Source organism: Amblyomma maculatum, chromosome 2 (genome assembly GCF_055883805.1).
Source record: "Amblyomma maculatum isolate TAMU_Amacu chromosome 2, ASM5588380v1, whole genome shotgun sequence".
Classification (NCBI taxonomy): Eukaryota; Metazoa; Arthropoda; class Arachnida; order Ixodida; family Ixodidae; genus Amblyomma; species Amblyomma maculatum.
The window spans coordinates 117544533-117572015 of NC_139345.1; the positions used below are offsets into that span (position 1 = coordinate 117544533).

Sequence of the window (27483 nt, forward strand, 5' to 3'; positions counted from 1 at the left end):
TTTTTTTGTGCAACTAAATACAGCATATCTTTTTGCGTTTGCAAATGCCATAAGCTTAACAGATATTTTATGAAATACTCGTCATCGGCAGAAATGATGTGCAGCTTTGCAACCAGCAGCAGTTTGTCATAGCTTTGAGCATAAAAACGATAAGCTCCAGAAAGCTGCAAATCAAGCTTTGAAAGTGCCAAAGGCATGAACTGTCCCCGCTTTTTGGTTTGGCAATCATCGCTCTAAATTCACACGCTTTCAAGGCGCATGTCACCGCTGCGCAGACACGTAACATGAGTTTCAGGCTGGCTGCAATAACGCTCACTTATAAACACACATCAAGGCATCCCGTAAAAGCAAAGTGAATTAAACATTCAGCTTTCTAGAGCGTCCTATACTATAACACATTTTCCTGCGGTAATTAATATATGCAGAGACAATGGAAACCTAGCACATTGACTATGATCAAAAGGAGGAAGAAATGTTCGTCAGCTAAGGAAAGAAGCATGAATTTTTGCTCTCTCTCTCTCTCTCACACACACACACACACACACACACACACACACACACACACACACACACACACACACACACACACACACACACACACACACACACACACACACACACACACACACACACACACACACACACACACACACACACACACACACACACACACACACACACACACACACACACACACACACACACACACACACACACACACACACACACACACACACACACACACACACACACACACACACACACACACACACACACACACACACACACACAGAGAGTCGGTTACTCAATCAAAATTTGAGGCAAATTATGAAGTAGAAGGTTGAAAGAAAAAAAGGAAGAGGCGTCGTAGCATAAAATAATTTCAACAAACGAGAGTTCATCAGCTTGCATTGATACGTGCAGTGCATGGGCATCTGTTGCCTAAAAAGTAAAAAAAAAATGTGGACAATAAAAATTTTGAGATGGGGGTGGTGGTGGGAGGGGGGGGGCGGTGTAATTGCACTACGAAAGCTAATTTTAGGAATGAAAAATGATAAGCCGAGAAGCTTTGTACATAAAGCTCGAATCGACTCCCGCCGCACATAAAAGTTATCTTGTGTAGTTTTCTATTACAATATAACACTTTTAATGGTGCCCGACGTTGATTTACTCAGAAAACACGCATTACTGGTTCGGAATAGTTGGCTTAGGTCGTAACGACAGTGACACTAGATGCTGTTTATCAAACCAGTATTTGGGCTGCAGACGTTGTAGACGAAGTGCTCTTTGGCACAGATAAGGACCACTCGGGGGTACAAGCCGTGTCTGAAGAAGCAAACAGTAACATATGGACCCTTCACATGCAACGTAGGTGAGAATGCTTCCTACAAACAATAACAATCAGCGGCCCTCTCATTTGCAAATGATGTTTTTTTTTTTTTGCCAGTATTTGGCACCGAGCTTGACTGGAATGCTGGCAAATGAAGCTACAATGTTCTTTTGAAAACGTTCGCATTTGGGAAATCGCGGCTCCCGGCTGCACGACTAAAGAGTTTTTATACAAACTATTCGTTATTCAAAGAGGGGCTTTTTTTTAATGCCTTATCGAAAAAAAAAGAAGCATGCAAGCAGTCACACCTGAAGTATTTACCTCACTGTTTAGTTCATCTTTCCCATTTACAGCTTTGGTCGTTGCAATAAAGAAAAATGAGGCCGTCAGTAAAATTCAGTTTGTTCTTTCCTCACATCCACACCACATACTTTAACCTTTTTGAAGGCCTAGCTTCAAACACTGCATTCCTGTCATGGGCATCATCACTTTAAAAAACAGCAACAACAAAAAGTGAGATGTTCGCTGTTTTCGAAGACTCATGTATCATTCTTTCCCAGCATTATAGGACAGCTAAATATGCACGAAACTGTGAAATGAATGCGACAGAGTTTCTTCGCAAGCACACTAAGGCACAAAGTGAGTGGAAAAAGCAGTTGTAAGACTGCTCAAGGAGCAGGTCAGTTAATTTAACGAGCTCTGTCATAAGGCGATAAAAGGGAATGCGTGATTTACGGCGACAGAATGGCCGTACATGTGCAATGGTCGTGATAAAACCAGCCTTGTTGCGCACAGCATTAATGGAATGAATATTTCATAGTTTCAATATTTTTCCGAGCACATTGCACTCGTACAGCCACTGATTTTCATGACTGCCTTCTCGGCGAGCTCGATGTGCGAACGTGTTTAACGTGTAGCACGGGACAACATGTCGGCCGATGTTCTATACTTCTATTTGGCCACCATCTGTGTTGTGGGGCGATCGGTTGATACTGCCGGTCTACCAATGCTGTAGAACCCATATAATAATAGCTAAACCTCCCATCTACACCTTCCTGTTACCAAGATAACACAACCTAGAGCGACAGATCCTGTTATATGCCCTCTTATTCCCGATTGAACCCTCTTACGCAGGTCTTATGTCACTCTAAGATTCAGTAGGTATCAGAAATAAAGCATCAACATTAACTTGTGCACCAGGTGTTCAAGCTATAGTTCTTTAAAGCACGCGAATAATAACTCTTGTAAAACAGGAGTGACTAAAACAGTTTTCTTTCTGCTTGCGCCAAGTTGAAGTGCGGATATGTACAAAGCTATTGAGTAGCAGATACACAGAAGTGCCTAGGGCGATCATTGCATTCTACCCACACACATAGCAGCCAGCGACTTAAAATATATTAAAAAAAAACTCAGCAGACGGAACGCTGAACAAAGTGCGGTAATAGTGCGCCAAGGTATGGCACTCACAGTATGTGACATAAGGCAATGGCAGACTGGCACCCACGACATTAGCCTGTTAGATTAAGTATGACATGCTCGTATGTGCCTGGGAGTCTCTCCAGAGGCTTATTTACTGTGGTCATCCAACCCAAACGCCAGCATTGTAGTCAGACGAGCAAATGGTTTGTAACACCGTATGTTGATGTCTGCACATAACAGGAAAATCCTGAAAATAAATGGCAGATGGGTGATGCAGCAGCATGGTGTGCTGAGCCATGGCGCACTCGCGCATGTTAAGTCACCGTCCATCCTTTTGGCAAAGCTGCATAAAAAGGCAAGAAAGTGCGCATGTTTGCAACTCATGGCACCACCCGCACTAGCATACCGACGTTTGCTCTTGAGAATCTCTTGCGCAACACCCACTCGTGGCGTGACGTTGTACACCATTGAGCAGGCCTTCATCTTCCCCTTCCCCCTTTTCCATTTTCCCGCTCTTCACGGGCCTGTTATTTGCTCTGCTGTCAACAAGGCAAACAGCCTCCGAGTCACAGACAACTGTTTCGGTAGCGATAAGCTTGTCTTTCTGCGAAGCCTTTGGCGCCGTGTCAGAGTAGAAGTCGGTCAAGCGGCCGCTGTGGTACACCAGCCCCACTTCAAAGAGTACCGCGAAGAGTATTATGGCCACAGACAAGCCATGGTAGGTGTAACGAAGCCGGTCAGCATCGTAAAGCCAGCAGACTCCCGGCCGGCCACACTTATCCTCCCAGACGAGGCAAGCTGAGTCAAAGATGGCGCCGTAGAGTATCGGGTACGGAATGTAGGCTGTAAAAAAAAAAAAAAAAAAAAAAAAAAAAAAAAAAAAAAAAAAGATAAAACGGCGCTGTAAAGTGAATCTTAACATAATCATGTACGGGTCAGTAAAAACGAGATTCGCAATTTAGAATGCAGACAACTGTGACATACTTTCTTTGTTTAAAGCAAGTTACAGTTTGCGTACGGTTTTTCGGAAGTTCCCGGACTTCTGACAGCTTATGCTTGGATATTTATTCTTTCGACACTTCATCTAAAAAAAAAAAAGCGAGAATTGCACGCATGGCTATCTCCTTCGTTTGAGCTATGTCAGTATTCTGGCGAGCGCTGCTATTACAGAGCTAGCTTGCGCGCATTGCTAGCCGATATAAAAACCCTACCAGAAGTGAACTCACTATTTCCGCTGAATTTCTCGTGGTTTAAAAAGACTTGTTAAACTAACAACCATTGCGGCCCCATAGACTGTCTTCTTCAGCGTGCGAAGCTGCACCAGAAAATCTGGCGTGACGATGTTTGTGTGCACCGTAGGAACTACCTTAGATTCCAGATAAACATGCAGGAAGCATAATACTGGGCTAATGCGCCAAGCATCGGCGCATTTGTGTGAGGTATGGAGCGGAGAGAGCGGGTAGTGGTAAAATGGGTCGTGTTATTTTCCAGAACCTAGATTTCAAAACTGACCTAAAAAGAAGCCGCATTCTTTACTGCTTCCTTTGAACACTTGTAAGCCACGTTATTTGTAAGTAACCATGCGTTGCTGTCGCAGATCGACATCTCCCTGTAGTACGTGTTCCAGAAACGAGCTAGAAGCATTTATCGCTTCTCATCGTCGCAGTCATTTTCTTGGAATGACCATGAATGTAATTACTATTTACTAGTGCAGTGAAGAAACTTTTAATGAACAGCGCTGCTGCATGGACACACTGAAGTGTTTTCAAGACAAATCCCAATCGAAGTCTAAACTAAATACAGCGTGATTTGTTCATGCATCTCGCAGTCGTCCCGGCGAAAGGGCCGTAAGCGACATGTTGGGCGGGTGGCGCATGCCTAGACCTTGCTTCTTCCAGTAATACCGCGACAATACTGCACAAGTAATGAACGACATCATAGGGGAGACTCTTGTCCCTTCCTGTGTAACAGTGGGCAACAACTGTTCTCAAAGCAAGTCAAGCATATAAGTTGTGATGACCGCCTTTGATTCTACATCATCCGGAAATAATAAAGCTTTCTTCTACACTATAGGTGGTATTAATAATTTAAGTATCATTTTTATATTCAGCAGAAGCGGCAATAAAAATCTGCCATGTGGTTTAAGGAAGCCCACCACTATTTTTTTCATTATTAGGCGTTTTAAAATTATGAAGACGACTTCTGCGGGCCAACTGTACCCATGTTGGTGGATATCAAAAAAGCATTGCGTAATATTAAATAGTAAGCCGGTTAGATAATTTGTTCTAGCTTTACAATAAGGCATCTTATGACAGTTAGAAATTTGTAGCCAGTCGTTAGTAATAGCCATAAACGTGGGCGGAATTCCTAAAATGCGATTACCCTCGGTGCTGTTGCTCACCATATTTTTGCTATCCAGCAACAACCGACACGCGCTTTCGAAGAACCTCGCCTCTACGCACGCCCCCAGCGCCGCCACCCGGTGGTGCAGGTCTATGTCACTTTATCTGTCTCGCCTGTGCTGCGGTGTTCACCGCTATTTGCTACGCCAATCCGCACCGGACGGAGAAGGCCACGTCGTACCTGCACCGTGGAGTGAGGGCGCTGGAGTTGTTGCTTAGAGCGCATTTTTTCGAAAGGGCGCGTCATTTTACGCGAGAGAGCAAAAATATGTTTAGCCACAAGGTCGAGGACAATCGCGTTTTAAAAACTCTAAAAACCAATTGTTGTTACTAATGGCCTGCTGCAAAGCTTTAATTTTATCCAGACACCTAACTGTAAAATTAGAAGACTTATTATTAAAAAAATAACCAGGTTCCTAGTTGTCATTATTCACCTATTTTTCTAATGCAAGCCAACACAGTAATATTGCACTCCAGAAGCAGTGTCTACACAGCAAAAAGTTTTTAAAATTCAGACCAGCACTTTCCTGAAACACTGCTATAAGGTCTTCTGTTTTATACAAAGTGGCCAGACCCATTTCCGTACAACCAATTTCTTCATTTGGAAAGTAAAGCATACCGCGGGCGGCTTGGCCTGGGTACAAAGCTTTAACAATTCATTCTGGGGGTATTACAAGCAAGAAGTCGTGAGAGGTTGTGGGGCCCTGCGCCACATATTTGTAGGGCCCGTGGCGCGCCGCGCATTCGAAGGCCGCGTCACTTCCCAATTCTCCCTGCGCGCTGCCTGTTTCCCTCTCCCCGCTCAGTCGGGGATAACCGGTCCCGCGCGAGGGGGCTATAAAGGAAGGCACGCGCCGCCGTCTCGCCCTCTCTTCGCTCCTCTCTTCGTTCCTGCTTCTTCGCTCCTGGCGCTTCTCCAGGGAAGACGACCCACAGGCTGCAGCCCCCCGGACGACGACCCCGCACCGCCTTGGACGACACCCTGTGAGATTAAAGATGTTTGTTACACGGCCCGCTGTGTATTTGTCGTGCGCATCCCTCGGGCAGAGGAATCGCCCACAACTGGCGCCCAACGTGGGGCCAGTTGTGGCATAGCTGGTTGTGGGCGATTGGGCGCCACGAAGAGAGGAGCGAAGAGAGGGCGAGACAGCGGCGCGTGCCTTCCTTTGTAGCCCCCTCGCGCGGGACCGGTTATCCCCGAACGAGCAGGGAGAGGGAAACATGCAGCGCGCAGGGAGAATTGGGAAGTGGCGCAGCCTTCGAATGCCCGGCGCGCCACGGGCCCTACAAGGTATGGAATACATCAATGCATGTCTGTTAAAACTGAGCCAGCACAGCTAACTTCGAAACAGGGAAACCTGAAAAAGAAAAGCCCCCCCCCACACACACACAAAAAAAAAACGAAAATTAAAAACGAAAAACCGCTAAATTCAACATTTGTATCAGAAAGCTCATTTTTTAAGCATATTGTTTTGTTAACTGGTCTGAAAACAAGATAACCAATATCATATACGTACAAGAAAGCACATCCTTCTCCTTTAACTATAGATACTTCGGACTACGAACGCGTCGGTTCTCAGGAATATCCGCCTGCCTTCTGTCAAAACTGAATTTGCAAAAGCCAGTTTTTCTTTCCCGATCACAAATTGCTGACTGCAGGCACTTTCATTCGCAAGAACATATCGTCTTTATCCCAACGCTTTTCGTGCCCTCTGAGGGCGATTACCTGCATGCAGCACTGGTTCAAGGCGGGATTCCAGCACTTGTGCCGACATACACCTTTCTAGATAGTACGCATCTGCTGGACTATATTTGTGGGCAGTTCATGGTTTGAACAGCACGCATTCTGCCATCGGAGTCCTGCTTCAATAATTAAGATGACATTCGCCATTTCTCTCTACTTTAAAGTTACCTGTTTGCATTTTATAATACTTAATTGTTGAACATGCGTGCAACCTCTACGCTCTACCAGAGCAGCATCAGCATGGAGCGAGTAAACTCGGCCAGCTCGAAGGAGGAACTTTTGTCGGAAGCATCGCTGTACTTGTTGACTTCGTCTCAGAATAGAGACAACTGCGCTGCCACAGTTGTTCCAGCTGACGAGAGTTGCCTGCATTCATTTCAATTGCAGGGCAGCGATTTTTTTGTTGGGGCAGTCGTGAATTCCATAAGGGCAACCCAGAATTCTTTAACTACAAAAAACACAAAGAGCGTGCATTCGCATTTGGGAATTCCAATACTCAATCTCGAAACTCTGGTTCCTGCAGCCACTCTTTTCTGAGCTTCTCCACACGCTGGACACGTGCCAGAGGGCCATAATTCATTCTAGGCAACAAGAAAGGCGACATTTGCAATAAAAAAAAAAAAAAACGCATAAATCGATTCAAGTTATATTCGGCGTATTCTGCCATTAGTCACCTTAAGATCACAACCCCAATCATGCCCTCCCAGAGACATTTCCTAGAGAAATGAATATAATTTTAAGGAACATAGACTATACTAAACAAATTATGTAGGAACACAAAAACCGCCCAAAAAAAACCCAACAAGACCTAAAAACCGTTAAAAATTCCGCCTCCATCAATGCAACCTCTGCACCCGCTAAGCAGTAGAAAAACCGGCTAAATTTAGCGGGAAAACTAATAATGTGGCACACTGCTCAGCACTACGAGATCGTCGATTTCGACTCACTAAAAACGCTGCTCAGTCCTTCCTGGACGCCCAACGCCATGGCCTTCTCCTCGCGGGACACGCATCTGCAGTGAAAACAAGCATCATTCTGAGTGCCAGTCGTTCTCGCCAACGGGTTGAGTGATCTAAGTAGCCTAAGTAATAGCCGCTTTCATAAGACGGAGATGTGCTATATCAAGAAATAGAATACTGAATATTTTTGGTGGGCCGCGAGATCTGCTTGCTTCTACTGTCAATCTGCCACGACAGTAATCCTGGAAGTGTGCGCCGAGGCGCCAGCCCCTCGCATTCAGTCTAGAGGGCTCCTTTTCGGCGTTAACGAGCGCCGCGCAGCTCCTTTACGCGTTGGAATCGGCGGTGTGTTGCCGAACTCAATTACAACAGCCGCTATAATAACGGATATTCGCTTAATAATGCGAAATCATTATATGACTCATCTACAATATGAATCCCGACGCCGTCCAGCAAACATGGCGTTTAGATATCCGGTGACTTCACAGCCCCATTACTTGCTGCGGGACACGGTTTGGGAACAAACGGGAATTTATACGTATGCCGCTTGGCCAGTGAACCTTGCAAGTGAACTCACGATAAGCCATCAATGCTTCCTAATTTGCAGAACATAAGTAATCTTAAGTGCCCTCTGTAAATATTATATTTAGGAACGAAGGTGGATAATAATCTGTGTATAGCTACTCGACTGTTTATAAGATAAATTGAACCACCGTTGCTTCATAAAAGGGGAAGCGCCATAGACTAGCCCTGCTTTTGAAAAATGCACCCTTTCAGTGAACGCGAAGACTAAAGAGTGTTTCGCGGTTCTCATTACCCATAGCATAGTGCATGACGTCACTTCGCGTCTTGAGTGCTTCAGTGTCGCACTGGTTTGAGCGCCTAATACCTTAACAGATGCAGTTCACTGAAAAAAAGAAAAACTTTTATTATCGGTGGCATAAATGTTGGTGTCGTCTCCTCACTGTATTGCTGACTGTCCACGTGGGCACATTTTCGGCGCAACGATGCATGAAAACCCTCAATTTCTCCGGTTCTGGGTTATCTGCGAGAAAGCAGCTGGTTTTAAAGTTCACACCTGAGTCCGACGATGGTGTGTCCTACAGTAGTGGTTCTCGCGATGAAGCCGACCAACGACGACAGCGCGATGAATGTCAGCACGTTGCTGCATGTGTCCCCGCTGCACAGCCCCAAGTACGGAGCTCCATGGCCTGCCTGCAAAGGTTGCATCTGCTGCTGGCCCTGCTGTAGTTGGACAAGCGGCTTGGGCAAGCACGAGCACTCGTCGAAGGACACTTCCCCAGAATCCTGCGTGACAAATAAAAAATGCGGTGGTTGGCAGCAACGTTGTTTCAAGAATCCACGTGGCTTTCTTTTTTTTATTATAATGAATTTAGCGTGTAATAGTTGTTGAAGGGTGTACAGCAGCAGGATTTTGTATGTGGTGGTAACGCTCTAAGTTAACGACACTTATTGTAATGATAAATGCTTTCAAACTACTGTGTGCTGACATGTTAGGGGTTGCGAAGTATTTGTTACTGACGTAGCTTTTAACCTCCTTGTACCTATACTATAGAAAAGAAACCATAGGAAAATGAAACTGAACCCAGCAGTTCTCGCTCACTGTGGCCTTGAAAGCAACCAAGGGGTGAATGAGACAACTGGCATTAACGTAAAAAAGTTAAGGCTGGGACACATGTCTTTCCTCTTGTACCTTCAGGGAGCCAACTCTCCACAGTACAAGCTTCTACTTTTCTGGACTGCGGAATAAATCACAAGAGCAATACACAAACTGCAGTAATTGAACGCGCGGGTTTTCACCTTCGAATTCTCGCAATTTGAATTTCGCTTCAGGAAGTCACTGTTCTGATGTAGACACAGTGCGAGTGAGAAGATGAAGTAGAAATGGGGAACAGGTAGAGGAGGCGAAGATGTGTGCTCCGGTGTGAGTGATTATTTTTTCCGTTCTATTTCGGTGCTTTACCTTTTGGTTTCGTTTTCATTTCTCCTGCAATTATTTTATTTTTAGGCACACGAACATACATCTAAGACTATTTCTGCACCCAAAGCTTTGACTGATCCTCCTGCGTGGATATGTAGATGTCATCTGTTATCAGTACAACAACAATAACAAGAAAAGAATAGCCTGTTTTAATATCGTTCGATGCGAGCGCCAACTGATTTTCGTTATGTAGGATTTGTGGCGTCTTTCATGAATGCATAATTGCTAGTGATAGATTTCCTTGCTAAATATATTCAAACTTCTGCCTGGTGTATAAGAAGTTTGCAAGGTCTTTCTTTTCCTTCAAAAATGGTACGCTTTTAATTTTTCTGCAATTATTATTATCTCCTTTTATATTATTGCACTATTTTACGCCAATCTCGCAGTCGCCAATGGGACCCCTTGAATACGCCGCCTCGACCTGGCCAATCCACCCCCTCCTCCTTTTGTGGGTACGTGTCACGTTTCCAGAGACCAATAACAATGTTGCCTCTGTCGTAAGGTCCACAACAGCTAGAGTGTTCGCTATGCGTGGCTCCTGATCTTTTGTCGGGGCTCAGACGACTTGAGTCATCACAAGAAACGACTGTCAGAACTAGCACCGCAGCGGACATCCTCCGCCCAGTGCCGAAGCGTTGCAGTCACTCTCACCGCGGTTCCCTCTTCAAACCAAGTCCGGTGCCACAAGGAAAATGGCGTTGTCGGCATCTTCCCTCTGCCAAACTGGGCACATAGAACGACCCTGCGCTCACCACACCATGATAGTCTCCTTACGCCCTTTTAGAGCGCGAGGCCTACATGCTAAGTCACTGTCGCGACATGGCTCATGCTTTTGTGCAAGACATCTAACTACTCGTTGCTGACTACAAAAACTGTCAATAATATAACGGGTCACAACTTGTCTGCATTTCTTCGCACCGACGATCTTTTTTTTTTTGTTCACTATAAATTTCCCAGTGAAAAAAATTAGAGGCTTATTCCAGTTGAACCTAGTTATCCCAGCGTAAGCTCTGTTAAGCATGCATACAAATTAGCCTGACGCCTGCACCGAAGCGTTGACGCACTCGAACTGGCACGCACCTCATCCACTGCGAGACTGAGCAACCAAACGCCAGCGAAGCAGTTTAATCCCCCACCTAGTTAACGTAATCAGCGCACGTTATGGAACACCAAGCTGCTGGAGCTCTCCATTATGGCGTTTCTCGGCTTAAGGTCAAATGCGCAAGTTGGGAGTTAGGTACTCTAGCTCCGCCTTCAAAGTTCTATGTGATGCCGACACCGTTAATGACTACCACTAGCAGCCCCTCCTGCGGATCCGAGTTCACATTCATGCCCTTTGCTACTCGTTTAGCCACTAGTCGCCTAATTTGCGTCTGCATTATATCACAAATATGCGTAAGTTCACATTCGATCGCTATCACACTAGTTGAAGGACCGTCCGAAATATCCGATGCTGCATCCTTGGGTACAACAGCTGAGCGCCATAGCCACAGCTCCAGGGTGCAATCCTGCACTCTTAGTTACAACAGTTGAGCGCCATGGCCACTGCTCCAGGGCAGCGGGGGGCATCCACAGTTGTATAAACTGATAAAATAGAAAGAAGGCGTATTATATCGCGAAATATAGAAATGCACTAAACTTTTTCTGTTCCATCGATAGCATTTAGCGTAAAAAATGTACCTCGGTGCGCCATTGTCCGTCTGAAGGCCCTTGAATTTGTGGAAGAAATATGTCCCGCTTTAGTACAAAGGAATACCAAACTCCTACTGATCTTAATTAGGGTGAAGCCGCTCGCATTACCGCCTCTTACTACAGCCCATGTGCAGTTTTAGGTCACTGGACCAGCATATTCCACCGTGACTGCTTGCGAGGATATATTCTACAGACAGAAATTGAGCTGGCGAAAAAGTCCTTGGTGCAACTGGTTAAAGCATGCGTGTCTTGCAGTCGGGAAGTTCCGCTTGACTCCATACTTGTACGGCTGGGATTTGCTCAGTCATGGCCGTGCCTTTCTCTTAAGACAGGGATCTAGAGAAACGGCAGCGCCCGCGTCTCAGACGTTGTAGGTACACTTTCTGTTAATCAGCAGACAGCTGGCTAGTGAGATATGGCTTTCAAAGCTAGAATTTGGACAACTCAATTATCGGCTCATCCAGCAGAAAACACAGCAGCCTGCAAAAAAGGCAGTGTGTTCACGCATAGCTGTGCAGCGCCGAAAAAAAAATTGAGAGCCCTGCAGCACGTGCACTGGAGAAATGCGAAAGCGTCAATGTTGCTGCTGCTGTTGTTGTGACACTAGAGGCATCGTCACTGTTTCTTATTTGATAATTTTTGCAATTTTAATCCATTATTATTTTTTTTACCTTCTCAATGGTTTAATTTGTTAATTTCCCTCAACGCTCTTCAGTGTCCTTAAGCTAGAGGAGGAGAATAACGGACACGCTCGCGGGAAGTTGCCGTAGAGGAGTGGTTAGCGCGCTCGGCGGCTGGGACACGGAAGGATGGTGGTTACATTCCTAACGTGGACGCCATTTTTTAATCTTCAGTTCATGAGGGTGCGCTCTGGTGACAGACCTTTTTGGCAAGCTCTGGTGACCCCAGTCGTGAGCCAAGAAATGCTTTCACATTCAAAATGCAGTCCCTATACTCTCTCCTTGGCACATGATATAGACGCAGTTGCAGCTGCGCCATAAAGCTCCATATAACTAGCTATACTCTCACCGGCATGAGGTCCAACAGATCAGATGCTTACCGTAGCAGACATCTTGGTGCATCCCGCATGGCAAGGCGAGAAGAAAACTGTGCGGTTGGCAGGGTCGCAAATGGGCTGGAAGTGTCTGGTGGTACAGTTGCAGCCATCACTGCAAGGCAGCTTTATAGACGATCTGAAAGTGGAATAAGAAGAAAGAGGAAGATTAGGAGCGAACTATACTGAAAACAGGCTTTTCGATGAGTCAGTGTTGCGTCACATAGCGCGGTGTAGTGCGGTTCTCGATTTACGTATATCATGCTGGAATTGTTCGAGTTGGAGTTTGGGCTAAGAAAAATCAGCCCAAACCTGCGACGCCGTTTACATAAGCGCGATTTTTACCAACTACATGAACCAAAATCTGCGACGTAGTCAAGATGTGGTGGCACTGCTGCCTTCCGGCTGGGCAAAGTGGAAGTGAAAAGTAGGCTTAGCACTCACAGGAACGCATGGAAGCGAAAACTTCCAAAGCAAATTTCTGATTTCAGAGAGCCTAAACACGGACAAAAGAACAGGTTGCGAAAGTGTGAAACGTCATTTCGAAGGCGGAGTATGTTTAAAATAAAGTGAGACATATAATGTACGAATCGGCAGCTCTATCCGTGCTAACCCACAGAAGCCAAATTTACCGAAATATGTTTATCGTTTCACAAAGCACCAAAGGAGGTAAAGACAGCCAACGAAAAATGACAAGCGCTTTGAAGAATACAGTGAGAAAGTAGGCTACGTGATCTAGAAGGAAATTTATTTTTTAAACGACCCGAATTTGCCGACGATTACATACTTCGTAATGCCGAATTTGAGCGCAGCTTGTCAGCTGTTTCACCTTTTTCGATAGATTGAGGCAAAGATTTCGAGCAAGACATGTATGTACTATTACAGACATATATTTTATTTTTCACACATATTCCTTCAAGAAATGCTCCACTAAGAGTTCTTGACTGTCATGAAGGAAGCTTTGTGGTCGGAGAAATGAAGAGAGCAATTAAGTTTTCGGGAGGTCGCGGAAGGCAGCGCGTGGGCCCATAGCAACATTGCGCGGTGAAGTTACTAATGCCACAAGCTGGAGACGAGAAAAAATAACCTTCGCAAATATCTTTAACTGACTTAAGAACGCTGTAGTCAAAGTTAGCGAGCGTCTCGTCGAATTTCTAGCAGTATGTTTTAAAGGAATATGAAGGCGGGCTAGATCCAGGCCAGGCCTTCCTCGAAAGCCAAGGGACGATCAGCTAGAGATCCGGACTATTAAACTAGCTGTATATATGCAAACTACATCAAAAAGAAAATGTGCGGGCCTGCTACTATGTAGCTGAGCCTCCTCCGCTGCCTCGTGCGGACAGAAGAGAAAATAGAAAGAAAAACAAGAGGGAGAGAAAGACGCGCGCTGCCCCCCAGCCTACATCAAAATATGATGCTTTTTTCTGTGAGTGTGTGACTTCTCGGTTACTGCACATGTTACCCTGCAGTTCGGAGTGGGCGCTCGCATTATTCATGAGTAATTATCTTAGCTACAAAGACTGGTCCGAGTATAGTGCATAAGGGAAAGAGAAGGGGTGTATTGCCCGCCCAAGGTCGAGTAAGGATGGCATCGCATGCAGGTGGCCACACCAGACCCACCTTTTACGCGAAAAACCCATCTCACCCGAAGTCAAGAAGTCTTTTTAAATAAGCTCATCGCCCATGCGGCTTACACGCCACGTATTATGGCCCACTGGCGTAAGTATACAGAGAACATGATTACGTGCCTCCACTGCACGACTCTAACGCGCGGCAGCATATCTCATCTACTCTGGGATTGCCCTGCTTTTTCTACTGGACGCTCCGAGATCAAACCCTACCGCCTGAACTACCGTTCCCTTCTAGAAACTAAAGCTAACACATAGATGATATTTGCTAAGTATGGTTCCCTGAGTGACTTTGTTAGAGATATATGATTTGAGTGACGACCTAAACAATGAAGATTCTGTCTACTCCCCTTTACCCCCATCCATGGCGATGAGCCGTCCCATCCAATAGAGGACATTTAATCAATAAATCAATTATCTTAGCAGTGTGTACCATGTGTGCACTTGAGCTCTGAAGCGTGCCTTTCATAATTGGTTCACAGGAATGGAAAGACGCAGTATCTGTCACACTTGCTTTTGTGGACACCTGAATCATGCAGTAAGGGAAGGAAGGAAGATGGGAGTGAAAGTGTAGCTGGTTACAATGAAAGGCGCAGTATCTGTCACAATCGCTTCTGTGGACACCTGAATCGCATTGTAAGGGAAGGAAGGAAGGCGGGAGTGAAAGTGGAGCTGGTTACGAGGGACGACGCCGACGCCGTGAAACCCAGGAATTGGCGCCAAAGAGCTGGGCACTAAAACATGTTGCCTGGACGGACGTATGAATGCTCACTACTCGCAGGGGACTGCTCAGAATCGTGTAGGCCTCTCTTGTAGTCCGCCATTTGCTGTTCACGCCGAATTTCCTCGGAAGTATCGTCCTTCTGGTGATATATGGGTTTGCATTGAAGACACTCCTCTCACAGCAAGATCAAGAACAAACGACCCACTTCGTGTTCACACACTCTGATAGCGATCGCAGACACTAGACTCGACGGCGGCGGTGGGTACATCGCCTGCGCTTTCGTCTGCTATGGCACAGTGGTTTTGTTTCCTTGCCGTTCTCTTGCTGTGGTACAAGCGAACTGCTTCTTAGATTCAATGCTGTCTAGGCTATATAGCTTGAACGACAGTATTAATAACAATATATAAGACATGCGGAAGCATGTCTGAGTGCTCGAGAAGGTCGCGCGAATCGGAGAAATTGCTTAGCGGATAGTGATTCATATGGAGGTATGGCCAGCTTCTCAACACTCATCTAACGCGACGTTTCAAAAGCCGATTGCTTTTTAAATGACGTAGCATACTTTCTGGCACTCTTCTTCAAAGCACTGGTCAAATTTTAACGAAAAAAGAAAGTTTTGCATAGATCGTAATGTATCCCCATACGTTTTACAGTGTTTTAGGAACCTTTTGAAATGACGTTTCGTATTTTCACGTTTTCGTAATTCGTTTCCGTATGACGTTTCGTATTTTCACAATATGTTCAAAGATGCTCACAGCTGCTCTTAATGAACGAGTGTGATATGCGGAATGCTATACCACAAAAGTGCGTTGGCAATTGGCAATTTTCGTTTCCCTTTGTCCCTCTGGGCGCTAAATAGAGCCCCCCCCCCCCCCCCCCCCCCCCCCGCCCTGCCCTCTGCGGAGACCGCGAGTTCCCCCCCTCCCCATCATTTTTCTTTTTTTTTTTTTATATAAACACGGCGTTGGCCCATACCATCATCGTGGAGGATGACAACGCAAAGGTGACGAAGTGGGGTCCCAGTCGTCAATATTGCTCCGACATGAAGGACCCTGGTGGAGTCTAAGATCGCGGCGCTTTGCCGCTGTCCTGGAAGCAGGGCGATGCCAATGTTAAACTTATCGTATCTCCTCTCATTTTCCCGCTCACCGAACTCTTGGGCTCTGCAGCGTTTACATGCACTTCCTCCGGCGAGACAACCGGGTCAGAACACCTTCTGTATTTGACCTATCTATTCACTGCAAAGATTCGACGGCTTTTCGACGGCCTGCCGTGACTACTTGGGATGTGACCTAGGCAACGTTACTTGAACTTGCGCCTTACGGTACCCTACTTCTGCCCGACAGAATGTCCTGGCGGGCCTCCACTGCAGTAGTGGTCACCAACACACTAAGGGACCGACACCACAAGCTTTATTTCAAAGACGGCGTCGTCAGCAGTAGCTGACGTTTATCTGGAAACCAGCAGCGGCACGATGCTCTGTCGAGGGCAGCGCAGGACACGAGACTCTGGTAGCACTTTACAAAGTCACGAATAGGGGCGCTGTAATGCATGGCTATCATTCGCCGAACATAAAGGACCGCGCTAAGTATGCAACGGCGGAACCACCCGAGTCGGACAATTTTATTGAGAATTGATATCTTCTGTATTGACACATCAGCGTTCAAAACCGAGTTTAAAAAGTTAATCATTTCCAAACAAATATCAATTAGGCGAAACAAAAAACTAAAGCTCTAGCTGGCACTTTACATAACTCTTAACGAATTCGCCTGGTTTCCATTAGGAAGAATGCCTTGAGTGCTTTTTTTTTTTAATTTTGTTCCATTTTTGTTTAGTACAACCTGTAGAACTTCGCGGGTTCAGAACAATGCTCCAGTGCTACAGGCTGCATAAAGAATTCTCCCTTATTATTGACCTCTATAACAAGCTTCTATTACCACCGCCCAACGCTGCACCAGTCGCTCTCTGTGCAATTGAGAAAAATGGAAGGCTTCAGGTTTATGCGAAAAGGCTATTTAAACTTTGAAATGTCAACTTCGACAAGATAAATTCGTACATATTTCTTGCTATGATCGGCAATGCTTTCATCTTTCGTCTATATAGAGGTCCTTTTCATTGAGGCATGGTGACTAGTGAAAAGGGTAATAACAAAATGCCTCTGATGCCTAAGCAATGGATTTCTGGCTCTGCAGGCCTTCGCTGACGCACTGTGGCCCAACGAAACAAGTAATCTTTCAAGCACTGTTTGATTGAGGTGACTTATTATCATCATCATCATCATCACCATCGTCATCATCAGCAGCAGCAGCGGCAGCAACAGTTTGACTGCTGCTCCCCGACTGGACTTCAACGAACCATGTCACGCGCCAGCTGCAACCACCTAATCTTCACTAACTTCGTATATTCGTCTGACCACCTATTGCTCTGCCGTCCCCTGCAACATTTGCCGTCGAGCTTTTAGGATTACCTTTCTAGCCCAAAAAAGGGTATGGGTTACCTTCTAATTGCAATGCGAATGTAATTTTCAGCTGCCATCAGTAACAGAATATGATAACAAATTGTTCAAGGCACAAAGTTAGACCGCACCGGCATATCAACCCACCTAAGTCATATCAAAGAAATTTGACAACGCATCACAAAACGTCGACGCGTCGTTTAGCGCGGTGGAGCTCAGTTTACCATTTGCATTACCCGTGGCCAGAGACTGTGGTGACGGTGCCAGCAAGACGTATGGCCTCGCAGCCGATGAAGGCGCAGGCTATGAGGCAAGCCAGTCTCAGAACGTCGCACAGAGTCGTGTAAAGGGTGACAAGCCGGGGACGAGGCTTGAACGAGTGCAGAGCCAGGCCGCCCATGCCTAGTCCCAGCGCGTTGGTGATCATGAGCACAGGACCTGAGGGAAAGGAAACAGACTACTCGTACGTACCGCAGGAAGTTAGGCAAGTCGTATCTGCTAATAGACTCGCCAGAGGCACGACAGTAGTATCTCTTTTGAGTGGCACGTTCAACTCGAATCAATTGCTCGAGGAAAAACGTTGTCTAGCCATTACACGGTACCGACCATGGTTATGAGTTGCAGGCATTCTGTACCTCATTCCTTTTTAAATGAAATCTTCTACAATTCTCAAACGGTCATCGCATATATCTCGCGCAAAATATCGGGAGCTGCGGTAAATCGGCACAGCGATGACGCGATCGCGCAGCCCGTATGCCACCACATAACTCCTTAACTCATTTAAAATAACTACGCAGAAAGTTTAAACCGCTTAATCTTTTCGGTATTCTGCAGCTTCATTAAGCTATGAAGCAATCTGTGAGGCTCAAAAATAACACACGCACAGTAACTACAAACTACCTGCAGTCATGAAGGTTGCAAGTACACACTTCACATGTACACGGGCAATTTCCCCCCCGTGGCGCCACCCAACGCACCGATAAGGAAGCTGGCCTGGGAAGCGGACGTCCTGAACTGGACTTCGACGTACTTGGAGCTCATCATGGCATGTCCAAGGTTGGCGTTGCTCACCAGCAGCCAGTACACGAGACGGAACACGTACGCCGGGTTCCGGAACAGAGAACGCACAGATCGCCAGAAGCCACTCTTCGCTGCAGGCTCTGCGAAGAAGCCCCCAGAAGACCGACTCTTGATTGACCTTCCTATGTAACATGTATCCCATAAAGGCCTAAGCGGCATTTTAAATAATACAGTGCATGTAAATTCAGTGAGGACCGAATGATGTTTCCTGTCAGGTCACGTAAGCACAATATATCGACCTAATGGCCGTCTTGAAATAGGTGGCAATAGGTTAATGGTGACGATCAAATAGAACGAGTTGATTTAGACCGCGTGCGACATCCAGTCGCTGGCTTAACAAACTTTGGGAGTTCCTGGACGGCAATCCTATAATCAAGGACCAGCTGCGCATGTCACAAATTTTGATCACAGGTGGCACATGAGCAAACAAAAACTTCAAGGAGTGCACAGTATTGAAGGGTTGCTGTCGTAGCTCAAATTAAGGGCGCTGCACAATGCACGTAAAAGTCGTGCAACCGTTGCATCCTCAGTGCCATGTTTTGTTCCTTTACTGTCTCAACTTATATTTTAGCAGTACGACATCTCTTTGTGCAACAGCTCACTCAAAGCAAATGTTTCCCTTATCCTGTTCAGAACTGCACCCCCTTCACCAGTTTCGTTTGTCCACTCGACGGTAGCTTAATTTTTCTTACGCGAGCTGTTCTCTACACGTCTTATTGCCGAAAAACGAACCATAACCTACATCTTCAGCATCAGCTTGCCATAAACCTGCTCGCCAAAAAACCGAGACAAGTAGTCTCCTCTTCCGGGCAAGCTACTCATGTGGAGCTTGTACTGTTCCACTGTACTGACCATCGGTCTTCTTGGCGGGAGCGATGGCGGTGCTGTTCGTGCCAGAGCGCTGTGCAGCAGGAGGCGTCGACAGATAGCGCGGAAAGAGGAGTATCGGCAGGGCAGTGACAGCCAGGCACGCTCCTAGTACGACGTAACCCAGCCACCAGGCGCCCACCCAGCGGGGATCGGTCCGCTCCAGAACAGGGGCCACTGTCAGCGCACGCGGTGCGGGCAAAAAGTATGGATGAACAAACAGTCTATGATAACAACGAGCGTCAACTAAAGTGAAATAAAAAACGACAATTACCATTACCTGAAGGAGTACAGCCCCACTAAGACAGAGCTTTCTCCCAATTTCGCCATTTAAGCAATAATGAGAGTGACCATAAAAACAAAGTAAACTTCACGATTATTCGGATAGGCTAAAAGCTGAGTTCATCGTGTAGGAATTCACTTGCTGAATTATTGTGTTTTAGGAGCATTTTGAATACGGCTGCCCTTACAGATTCGACGTACCAGAGACGAAGCTCATTTCAGAAGGCGCGTAAAGGACCCGTCGTTAATTTTCCGCCATCCTTGAAAAAGACAGCCAAAACAAGTGCATAAATTTTTTATTCACAATAAATATCGAATTATGTTCTCCTTGATGCTGCATTAACGTTCGTTTAGGCCGAAAAGACGCATCTGTTGTTCACAACGTTACATTTATGGATGGAGAATTTCATGCCCTCCACTCGACTCAAAAGCGTAACGTCAAAAAGAAAAGTCGGTGATAACCGCTTGAAGTGAAGGACAGCGTCGCATTGTCACAGAGATCTGCGACGAAAAATATATCGATGTTATCGAAGTTTTGTTAAGGAAACGGCCGGTGACGATGACACCAGCATTTAATTGCTTGTTCTTTGTCCAGGCTATGCAAGCCCAGTTTTTAGTGAAATGAGCTTATTCGCCATTGGAGCGAAGTAATCTCTCAATGCAAATCGAAAGCATATATATATATATATATATATATATGTATTTACTGTTATTTTAATCAATGCCTTTACAGTCTACCTACTGCACCCACGCACACTTCCGCTGTACAACTTAGCATTCCACAAAAGCAAAGACGGAAGCGATTCGCGGACCTCAGAAACTGTGCCACTTAATCGAGGCGAATTTCGCAGTTCAGGTTTCCAAAATGTATTGTTCAAGAGTTGAACCAATCCATAGCACTGAGGTTACGTTTCTGCAACGCTACGTAAACGATGAGTATAGTACTCGCCCACAGGGTACGAAACAGTAAATTCGAATTTCCTCCCTTCAGAAGAAAAGGTTGGTGAGCACAGCGCATGAGGACCTTCCAAGCCCTAAATGGAGCACTCGGACCTCACTAATCGAACATAATCAGGAAGAGTCTGTCTGTTGAAAAACTGAGTGATAGGTAAATAGCGTTGTTCAAAACCAGACGCGCTCTCTTTGGCTTGCTTTTCTTCCATTGAGATCCAGTTGTTTAGAGTAGGAGAAAGAGAGGAGCAGCACGCATGTATTCGGTACATTTGTTGTTGTTTTAGCGACAGATAATACTAGGTTTTCCGCTCCGAAGAGCGGCCAGAGATCCTTTATTAGAAAGGGGTACACACTAAGAAACTGAAACAGAAAAGCAAATAAAGCAACGTATCGATTATATTCCTTCCTTCTCATCCCCAGTGTTATATTACAAGATCGAGTTTACGTTGCTTTATTTGCTTTTCTGTTTTAGTTTCTTAGTGTGTACCGCTTTCTAATAAAGGATCTCTGGCTGCTCTTCGGAGCGGAAAACCTAGTATTAACTGTCGCTAAAACAACAACAAATGTTCCGAATACATGCATGCTGCTCCTCTCTTTCTCCTACTTCCTGTTCTATTATAAATAAAAACATGCCCCCTGCGGCTTATTCAGACAGATCATGAGGCCACTTCGCAGGAAGTGGTAAGAGTGACATAAGAACACGCCGCGAGAATTTCCGGTCGCGAGAGGCGGCTCGTGCACGCCTGACGGCATCCGTTTCACCACGCACGCGTTATTTCCCTATTAGTCGCTCACTCCCTCGCGCTGGCGGTCGTTTGCAACGACGAGCGGCAAGCCAGCCCAGGAGAAAACTTCCTGGTGGTGGGCTTCGTAACTCTTCGGCGCGTGCGCGTGCATCGCTCCGCAATCCGAAACTATACGGAGTGAGACGCCTCGTTCGAGCTGTGTGGCGCTCGCCCATGTGGCGAGAAACAGCGCAAAAGGTTCTCGTCCCATTCCTTCTACGTCACTAGTCATCGTTTGCGCGCCGGACGCTATTACTCACTCGGCCACGCTGGCAGTCGCTTGCACCGACGAACGGCAAATCACCCGAGAGAAAACACGAAAGATTCGAGGCTTCATAACATTCGGGGCGTGCGTTCCTCCGAAATCCGAAACTATACGAGTGAGAAGTCTCTTTCGGGAGGATTGGTGCGTGCCCTTGTTATATGCAGGCTAACTACGTGGCGCGAAACAGCGCGAAAGGCACCCGCCGTGCTTTCTATCGTCGTATCGTTCTATGCCAGCCGTCATCGTTTGCTTCGCGCCGCGCGGTCAGAATAAAACTACTGAAACGCCGTAAGCTGTATTTTCCGCATAGCAGCCACGTAGTCAACGAGTCTGCACGCGAGTCTGAACGGCGCGCAAGTGCGCTAGTGTTATCGCATTTTAATGCTATTATTTGCCCTGACTACTGGGCAGGTATTTACCGATATTACTCCTCTGTTACTGCTTCTCTACATAAAGGCGTGTAGTAAATACCACGCTAGAAGAAAAAAAGAATAGAGCGTTCGTGTGGTCCATAGCGTTAGCGCCTCTGACTCGGGGTCCAAAGGTCACAAGTTCGACTCCCGTTTGCTACCTCCTACTGCCAACTAAGACATGTCACGTGGTATCGTGACGTCTCGCAAACCGCCGATCAGGCAGTGTTGGGTCGACTTGGCGACTGTACCGTCTGCCTGCGGCATGCTAGTAACTTTTTGCTCCCAACGTCGAAACCTGGGTGAATTTTCGGCAGTACGGCGCTCTTGGTTTCCTTTGACGTAATTTCGCTGTACTTCGTGATATTCGGGTCTTCATAGAGAGCGAAATCCACGTACATGGACTCACATCGAGGGTCCTCGTAGTATCTCAGGCACAGCGATCCCAGCGCGTAGCCCAGAGTTGGCCCGGCCAGCTTCAATATGGCGAAGGTGGCTGAAAAAAAAAAAAAATAGAATGCAGGCAAAGTGAACGTCGAGCGCCTCATCTCTATTCTTACATGGCAAGAAAATTGTTCCCTTAACCGGCACACATGACAATGCCGCATAATTATTAATCTGAATTGAAATCGATCCTATGGCTGTTATAGCAATGCTAACGTGTGTTAGCCAGCAGATTACACATGTGTCGACGAAAAGAACAAAATTTCCGCAATCCCCAGATCCACGGGAAACATCGGCGTCGATGCATAGATTTACTGGCAAAATATGCCGACGATGGCAACGCCTCCAATTAATTTTTTTTGGTCTTTTCTGTCCGACAGAAGCGCCACAAATGAAAGTCGTTTCTGCGTGGTTACAACGCGGTACCTCATGGATACTGGTGAGCCGTTTCTTTGTCCTAAGCGCCCCTTTAAAGTGCACCCTGCAAGAATGCGACGCCAAAGAAAGCAATTCCTTACCAGAAATCAGGAATCAGACAAATATTGCAAAACGCTTGCGAAGTTTGTGAACGATATACAGCAAAGATATATCATGAAGGGCAAGTGGTAATTAAGAGACCTTTCCCGTTCCGGCAAATACTGGCCAGATAAAAGCAAGTTCTTCTAGTCGGCACGCCAATTTCATCAAAGTACGTCTTATTGCAAGGGTTCTAGCAATGAATCTAAGTTCACGGGTTTTTGGAAAGAAATGGGAAATTATTGAAGAAATTTCGCACTCGCACTTTCCTGGAAGTACTGTCACATTCTGTCTGAACAATAATAAAACAACATTAGAACGCCTCCGAAACACCTCGTATATATTAGAGTATTGTTAAAGATTTCACTCGTGACAACGAAACTGCAAGGCAAACACTAGAGACGGCAGAACCTCTCCATCTGTCTATTAATGAAACCACTTTCCTCTCTCTTTAACAAAAATCACTGAAAAGAATTATTGGTATGAGTAATGCCAGAGTTATTGACGCAGGGCAATGAAAGTGCCTTACAATGACCCTTGCGTTGCTTGCACAACAAACCGCAAGGCTAGGAGCGCATGCAAAATAAGGCAAGCCTATGCCCTTGCAACGCAATGAGGCACTTTCTTGAACGCCTCTGCCAACAGCAGCCACAAGTGGATGAGTCAGCTTGTTGTAAGAAGGAAGATGCCCTGCGTTGCACGGCGCTTAGCAAGCGCGGGTTAACTGTGCTCTACTACTGCTACTTGTCTACAGGGCACCTTCGAAGGTTTCCACAATACTTTGGTGAGAAAGGGAGACAGGCGAAGGGAGGAGGGAAGCAGACTTTCGCACACGTGTGCTACTTATAAATCTAAGGAAAGTGGTCTGTTGGCACGCGACAATTAGGTGTCAAGGTTTGTCGGGTATATTCATGACAATTGCGTTGCTTCGCTGTTTCTTCTGTTGGGCAAGTATCAATAAAACAATTAGCGAGAAAAGTGTTCCTTTCTGATGGAGGGAACAGGGTATTTTTTTTTTTCGTATCGTTTTCCCACTTGAAATGTTTTACATTGCTTCAAACCACGTTTATTGTCATTGCTGCCTCGACAGTTCGCTTGCACCATAGTCCGCTTGCATGTACCAACGTGACTGCAACATATTGTTGAAATCACACTAGAAAACGGTTTTCTTCATTTGGATAAAGAAATAAAAAAACAGGGAAGTATAGGAAGAAAAAAAAAAGCACGTCCTTGCAGTGACCAGCAGCGGCATCGTACATACCTACAAATGCGTGCGGCATTGTAAAACCCGGTCCATATTGATTATTAAGAATCCTGGGAAATCTTACGGCGCAGTTCGGACCCTGAGCTCCAGCTCCACTTCGTCCGACTAGCTGAAAAGGCCGCCGGTACACGACATCTACCAGTAAGCATTTACAGCGGTGATTCCTGCCTCCCAGTTCTAGTGCCGAGGGGAGGGGTGGTTGACGGGAGGGGCCCTTTTTGTTGGACAATGAAGTTATCTCCTTCTCCTTATACTTTCGGCTGATTCGAGAAACATTGTGTTCAGAAGCGCCTTGCGTGTTTCCTTTTACGACAGGGTCTACATGTATGTACATGTATGTCGACATGCAGTTACGCGTCGATGCGTGGGCTTCCGGTGTTTTGCTCTGAATTGGCTGGAAGAACGTGAGAAATGGGCACAGTGCTCTGGAGTCTGGAGTCCTCCACTACGGCGTCTCTCATAGTCTGAGTCGCTTTGAGACGTTAAATTCCACAAACCACCAACCACTATTCTCTTTGTTGAACCTGTTGATTCACTACCCGTTAGAGACCTAGAACATACCGCGCGCCTTTCCAAACCTGACTCTGGTTACGGATCGTTGCCAGCACACATTGCCAGCACACATATAAATTTAGCCGAGACAGAAACTACATTGTCAAAAGAGGGCTGCTTTATAAGGCTGCTTTATTTTCTAATTTTTCAGTCTCTAGCACCTCGAAACACACACACACACACACACACACACACACACACACACACACACACACACACACACACACACACACACACACACACACACACACACACACACACACACACACACACACACACACACACACACACACACACACACACACACACGCACGCACGCACGCACGCACGCACACACACACACACACACACACACACACACACACACACACACACACACACACACACACACACACACACACACACACACACACACACACACACACACACACACACACACACACACACACACACACACACACACACACACACACACACACACACACACACACACACACACACACACACACACACACACACACACACACACACACACACACACACACACACACACACACACACACACACACAAACCACGTATCGGCACAAGAGAACTGCCTGTCGAGGACGGTCCTTCTTAATACTTAGCACCGTGGAGAGTTCCTAAGGGCACAAGAGTGCCGCCTCAGGAGTGCGGTTCTTCTCAGTCTGCTGCACCCCGCAGCTTCAGAACCCATGGCCCTCACCAAGGTCCTGCGTATACGCTGAGGTCGATCGCACACGGCGCTCTTCAGATCAGCGAGAGATTGTGCCTTTCCGAACCATGTCACGAGAAATCAAATGAGCATAACATTCAAGCTGGAAAGAAAAACAGAAATGCGGGTAATGCTCTGCAAGCAGAGAAGCTTCCTTTGCGCCTTCTGCTTGCAGATAATTATCCTCCTTTCTATTTCTATTTTGAGCAGGAGGGAAAGACAGCTAAAGCATGAACGAGCACCAGCAATAGAAAATGGAGTCCCCGAACTAACTATATCAATGCCTCTTCCAAATTGCCAAACTTTATTAATGCCCCGCAGTAAGGTGGCCGAGATTTGGAACGCAGACTGCTTATATTAGTATATAACAAGTACATTCGAAATACCCGAGTATTTGCTTACGCCGTTCACCGGGAACATTCGATCGGTGCACTTCACTCAGGCATGAAATTTTCTTAGAGTCAGGCAGGTATCACAAAAGCTATTTGGAGTCTCGCTGACAGTCTGTCGACGAATGGCATAACTCACAGGTGGCGTGGTGCGTTGAACTGCCGGATCCTAGGCTCAGAAAACTCGAAGCTACCAATAGGGACTTGAATTACTTTCCTCTTACAATGCAGGATGCAGTTTTGCATTTTACGGCCAGTCGCGCTTCCTCCACTCATCAACTACCGTACCTTAGTGGCTTTGGCGTTCGTCTAAGGCTCCTAAAGGTCGCGGGTTCGAGCTAGGCCATGACAGCCGTATCTTCTTTGTGGAGGCAAATTATGCGTATATACTGCGCGATGTTAGATGATGTTCTAAAAACAATGCCCCGAAAGGATCAGACATGTCGCTTCCCTAGTGATTAAACTTCCCACATGAAGTTTACAAGTTTCGTGACAGGTTTTAATTTCCACATCGAAAGCTATGCGTGAGATATGGACCGCAAGGCTTGTGAACGAAAACCTTTCGACCTCTGAAAGGATTTTAAAGGCAAATCACACCGTGCGATACGAACATTTTTATTCACACCAGGGTTCACACGTAGTGACTCACCGATTACTAATACACGGGTAAAACAGCAGCCTTTCGGGGTTCAGATTTATATCTAACGTGAGGTTTCGCAACGTTCTCGGTAATGTTTTTGGAGTCATGTGGTAAGCGCAACTGCTTGTGCACTTTTTTTTAAGTTCGCCCGGTCAGGATTGGGTCAAAAGTTCGGTTGTGAATAAAATCACATTTCGGACTCGTCCTCAATACCTCAACCGTCTCCCCCATTGAGCAAGTACGAATTACAATGTGCAAGTTGAGCTCACCAGGATGCACGTTGTGGGGCCCCCCCTTAAACGAGCTGTACCCAGTGACTTTAACGTCTGCTCCGAGCTCCTGCAAGGCAAGAATCGCTGGTGCAGTACCGAGATAGATAGATAGATGGATTTATTGAAAGGAAAGGCGGAGAGGTTTGCCGGAATGATTCAAATCTGGCCTGGCACAACAGGTAGAGCTGGAGATGCGACCTCTTCTTCCAGCTCTTCAACCCCCTGCAGTTCCATTGTATGATCGCAAATTGTTCGCATTGATTGTTTTTGACTTCACGCTCGGGACGGTTAGCGATACTCAACGTTATTCTAATTTTTCTTTTTTTTTCTTTTTTTTTTTTTGGGGGGGGGGGGGGGGCTCATCCCACCACGTGGTTGGTGGTTCGTCAGGCAGAGGCACCAACATCTCCGGCGCCGGCTGTGGGGCGGATGTGGGGCAGCTCTCCGAGGCAGGAGAAGACAGAGGCGGAAACTTACCGAGAACATTTTACTAACGCATAATGTACACCCCCTAGGGGCAAGATAACACACCAAACAATGCGGGAATGAGACAGAGACAACATCACTTGGGCAAGTTTATGGTGTTTAATGTTCGCAAATATGAAAGAGGCGACGCGGCG

At 46.3% G+C, this 27483-nt stretch overlaps 1 protein-coding gene across 1 annotated transcript in view; it reads right to left on the reverse strand.

The window, feature by feature from the left end:
• Window positions 1-710: 710 nt before the first annotated feature.
• Window positions 711-27483, reverse strand: part of LOC146199661 (solute carrier organic anion transporter family member 74D-like) — a 49307-nt gene continuing 22534 nt past the window's right edge. Inside the window, exons 2-9 of the mRNA XM_084595173.1 lie at window positions 22462-22548; window positions 19342-19533; window positions 18387-18569; window positions 17646-17847; window positions 12609-12741; window positions 8933-9162; window positions 7843-7907; window positions 711-3592 (exon numbers count right to left, since the gene is read on the reverse strand). Coding sequence (XP_084451299.1) covers window positions 3147-3592; window positions 7843-7907; window positions 8933-9162; window positions 12609-12741; window positions 17646-17847; window positions 18387-18569; window positions 19342-19533; window positions 22462-22548 — 1538 coding nt within the window. The 3' untranslated portion in view covers window positions 711-3146. The remainder of the gene's footprint in view (window positions 3593-7842; window positions 7908-8932; window positions 9163-12608; window positions 12742-17645; window positions 17848-18386; window positions 18570-19341; window positions 19534-22461; window positions 22549-27483) is intronic.